The sequence below is a fragment of the Helianthus annuus genome, chromosome 17 (genome assembly GCF_002127325.2).
Source record: "Helianthus annuus cultivar XRQ/B chromosome 17, HanXRQr2.0-SUNRISE, whole genome shotgun sequence".
NCBI classification, from domain to species: Eukaryota; Viridiplantae; Streptophyta; class Magnoliopsida; order Asterales; family Asteraceae; genus Helianthus; species Helianthus annuus.
The window spans coordinates 72338592-72342664 of NC_035449.2; the positions used below are offsets into that span (position 1 = coordinate 72338592).

Genomic DNA, 4073 nt, shown 5'->3' on the forward strand with positions numbered 1-4073 from the left:
ATAACTTGATTTAAAATTCAAAATTTTGATTTGGAGGATATTATGGAAGTAAACGATTTGGAGTTAATAACATTAATTGGATTTCCTTTTTACGTGGGTTCAATGTACAAAGACATGTTAGTGGTTTAAAATTTAAAATTCTATATATAATTTTGATTAAATATTCCAACATATTATAGTAATTTTAAATTTAAATTATATTTGGCTTATTTTTAAATAAAGTTACCTAAAATAGAAGTTGACTATATTCATTTTGTATAATTGTTAATTATCCTAATTTTTAATAAACTTTAATCAACAATTATTGGTTTCTATATAGCTAATTAGATTCAAATTATTCAACAATCATATTAAAAATATTTATTGGTTGTTACATATAAGTTTTACATCATTAAAATTAAATTTTAAGCTTATATGTTTTTGTTTCGATTCATAGGAAATACCGTATGATTTTGCAACCTTATTGTGGGAAGGAAAAGTTCCATATGGTCAATGTCTTGAACTTATTGATGATGACTTATGCAACTGCATGAGTCTGAATCTTTTTCGAACACAAGAGGTAAGTTTAATTTTATCGTTTTTTGGTGTTTTTTGATCTGGTATAATGATAGTCAATTATTATTTTAAATTTATATTTTGAAGTAAACCATTATTGTGTGTGATTTTAAATTTTTAATTTTGAAGTCAATCATTATCTTAAATTTAAATTTTGAAGTTTGCCATTAATGTGTTTGATTTTAAATTTGGAAGTCAATCATTTTTTTAAATTTAAATTTGGAAGTAAACCATTAATGTGTTTCATCCATTTAGCCATTCCTTTTTCAATTAACTTAATTCATCTTTAATGTGACAGAATTGATGGAGTGATATAAGAAGGTTTCTTTGTTAATTGATTATTCTCTTCCGCTTACAGGGGATAGCGCTAAGGTAATTAACATCAAAATTCAATATTTCTATTACTTGAATTCTCTTGCTTTATAATTTCTTTCAATGTATTATTTTGTGTTTTGACTTGGATATAAAACATAATGTGAAGGTATATTTTAAACTTATTTTACCGAGTTTTTTATTTGGATTGCAGAATAAGTGCTTTGATGAACTAATAGGTGTTTGAATTTTGTGTTTACTTTGCTCTGCATAGGGCTCCTTCAGTTTTTTGTATTCTTTTACTTCGCTCAGTAATTATTCTATTTTCAAGATAAGAATACAAGCTGCATCTGCATTGGCTACCCTACCAACAATAGTGGGTGAATCAGTAATAACAAAACTATTGAGATAAGTTTGAAAGCTTATTGAGAAATATTGATTGTGTTTCTATAAATACTTTACCGTTTAATTTTGTAAAAAACCTTCATATTTAATTTTCAGATATGGATCCAATGAACAACAGTCCTTCATTTTTAAAGCTTATTCAGGAAGATGACCAGATATTTTTGGTACGGTTATTGGTATTCTAAATACTAATCATATTTTTAGTAAACTGATGTTTGTCTTTTTTTTTTATTTTTTTTTTAAACTCATAGCAAATACCTAATGACTTTGCTTCAATGATTTGGGGAGACCAACCACCTTACAAAGATTCAGTTAAGATTGTTGATGGCAACAAGTTATGGTTTGTAAGACTGAAAAAAACTGATGTTGGCCATGTTCTTGCTGATGGCTTCACCAAAGTTGTTCGGGATAGTTGTATAAGAAAAAATAACTATCTTATGTTTCAGTCATTGACAATCATCATTCTTTCTAATGGTGTTTAAATCATTTGTTCATCAATACTGCTTTATATCCAAAATCACACCTGACAAAGACGTTATTGTAAGTAGTATATTATACAATCAGTATGATGAATAATGTTTTCTTTCTGTATATTGGTTTTTAAATTAATTTTTAATTATCACTGCCTATGCAGGTCATGGCTGATGAATTTTGGAGGCAATTTTATGGGAAAAATTTCAAAGGTGGTCAATCAACTCTTTATTTAGGAGATAGATTTTGGAACGTTAAGATGGACGGATTAACTGACAGCTGTGTTTTTACTCATGGATGTTCTAAGATGGTAAACGATCTTGCCTTAGACAGCCGATCTATCTTTGTCTTTTCAATGGTTGGAAATAAAATTTTCGAGCTTTCAGTCTTTAATCACCAAACCAGTACTCAAATTCAGAACAACAAGGTTGAGTTAGTTGTTTTGGATGACTCCATCTATGGTGATGATGGTGATGATTTGGTTATTGCGGTTAGAATTATACATCTATACTATTATTTAGTTATTAACGCGAGCTTACAAGTAGATCTTGAATTTCACACATTGTTATTTTTTATCTTTTTTTTGTAGTCCGAACATAAGGAGAAGTGTAGTACTGCCGAAACTGACTTTCAGGAAAGTGTTGTTGTGGAATGTGAAGACGACAAATTTCAGTTGGCAAGTTTTGAGTCCGTGTTCAATGTAAACACCTATATTTTAATCTAATTTATTAAAACTTATCATAAAGTCGCCGAGAACATTGAAAAGGTCGAAAACAGAATGGTATGTGTTTTCAATGTAAACGTTCTACATTGAAAAGGTCGAAAACAATTTCAATCATTGAGTTCACCAAAGTCGCCGAGAACAGAATGGTATGTGTTTTCATATTATTAAAATTTATATATTTTATTCAAGTAATAAGCATATGTTTTAGATTACTTTGACAATTTTTTGTTTTGTGACTTTCAGCGTTTACCGTCTGCTATTTCCGATGAGTTGTCTCTTTCTTTTCACAACCTCCGTGATGTTTCAATCCAAAACATTAGATGTGAGGTAACAAACATGAAGACGATAGCGGAAAAGAATGGAGATGGTTACATGTATGGTTTTTCCAAGTGGTCGGCTTTCTTGAAATCAAATCAAATACACATGGCGCTACTCTTTTCTTTAAATATGTCAAGTCTTCGCAGCTTTTGATTTTGACCAAATTTGTACACAAGACGACAAAGAAAAGAGGCCGTCCGTGACTGTTTGCATTTGTGGTTGTTAGTTGGTTTTGTATATGTTTTCTTGAACTGGTAGTTATTAGTTGATGGTGGGTTTACAGTTGTTTGCATAGTTTCTACTTGATCTTCGTATGGCCCAAGTTGGATGTCAGTTATGTTTTCTCTTTGGACAATTAGTACTTAAACATGCCCTCTTTTGTAAGAAAGTTTACAAGTTAATTTTTGTTTTAATTTAGAACATAATTTTGGTACTACTCTTTTTTCCAATTTTATTATTAGCTTTGCACAACCAATCATATTACTTTTTTAATATCCAAGTATCCAACGCAAACATCCGAACCTCTACATATATTATTTTAATACGAATATATAATTTTTTCGATACGAATGTTAGTTTTATATATTTTTATTAAAAAATATAACAATTGAATATTCCCTCTGTCCCATTTTAGATGTCATGGGACCCACATTCACACAATTTAAGAAATATTTGAGTATTTTATTTTTTGAGTTGTAAAATGACAATAATGTCCTTAGAAATGACAATTAAATTGGGACAACAAAAAATGGAAGTTTGTAATGGTAAGAGCAAAACTGGAAATTATATTTACATTTTTGGAAAATTGGGACAACCAAAAGTGGAAATTTGGACATTTAAAATGGGACGGAGTGAGTATATCTTACACACGATAAAACATAACAGTTAAATTACCAAATAAGTTGATGTTTGAATTTGTATGTTGACTTATTTCTAGATGTATATCTTATATTTTTATTAACTTATTATTTATTTTAGGAAACTTATAAATATTTATAATAATTAACAAAACAATGATAATTTATTTATGTTAAATTATTTCGTCGATTTTGTCTATTCGTAATTTCCAAAGTTTTGTAAATTAATATTTCCATTTATAATGCAATAACATATCCAAATTAGTTTTAGATAAATTTGTTTCTTTATTAATTGACAATCATTTTTAAGTAAAATGGAAACTACAATAGAATGGCAAATAATTTTGATGTAGATATTTTATTTTTTATCAAAATAAATATAATATTTGTTTTGTTCTATGGTATTACACTTTTAATTAATTATTTAACGA

At 28.0% G+C, this 4073-nt stretch overlaps 1 protein-coding gene and 1 long non-coding RNA gene across 2 annotated transcripts; both read left to right on the forward strand.

Moving 5' to 3' along the window:
* Positions 1 to 465: 465 nt before the first annotated feature.
* On the forward strand, positions 466 to 1269 carry LOC118489345. The gene is made up of 3 exons (XR_004887345.1): positions 466 to 559; positions 854 to 927; positions 1082 to 1269. It is a non-coding gene; the product is annotated as an uncharacterized LOC118489345 (long non-coding RNA).
* A 460-nt stretch (positions 1270 to 1729) lies between these two features.
* On the forward strand, positions 1730 to 2467 carry LOC110889009. The gene is made up of 3 exons (XM_022136501.1): positions 1730 to 1812; positions 1907 to 2233; positions 2333 to 2467. The coding sequence occupies exons 1-3, from the start codon at positions 1744 to 1746 to the stop codon at positions 2465 to 2467; spliced, it is 531 nt and encodes a 176-aa protein (XP_021992193.1). The 5' UTR covers positions 1730 to 1743.
* The last annotated feature ends 1606 nt before the right edge of the window (positions 2468 to 4073 follow it).

Excerpts from the sequence above, each read along its gene's own strand:
- LOC110889009 (XM_022136501.1), top strand. The coding sequence starts at position 1,744 with ATGGTGTTTAAATCATTTGTTCATCAATACTGCTTTATATCCAAAATC. Across the intron at positions 1,813-1,906 it reads CACCTGACAAAGACGTTATT|GTCATGGCTGATGAATTTTG; the intron begins GTAAGTAGTATA and ends CTGCCTATGCAG. Across the intron at positions 2,234-2,332 it reads GTGATGATTTGGTTATTGCG|TCCGAACATAAGGAGAAGTG; the intron begins GTTAGAATTATA and ends TTTTTTTTGTAG.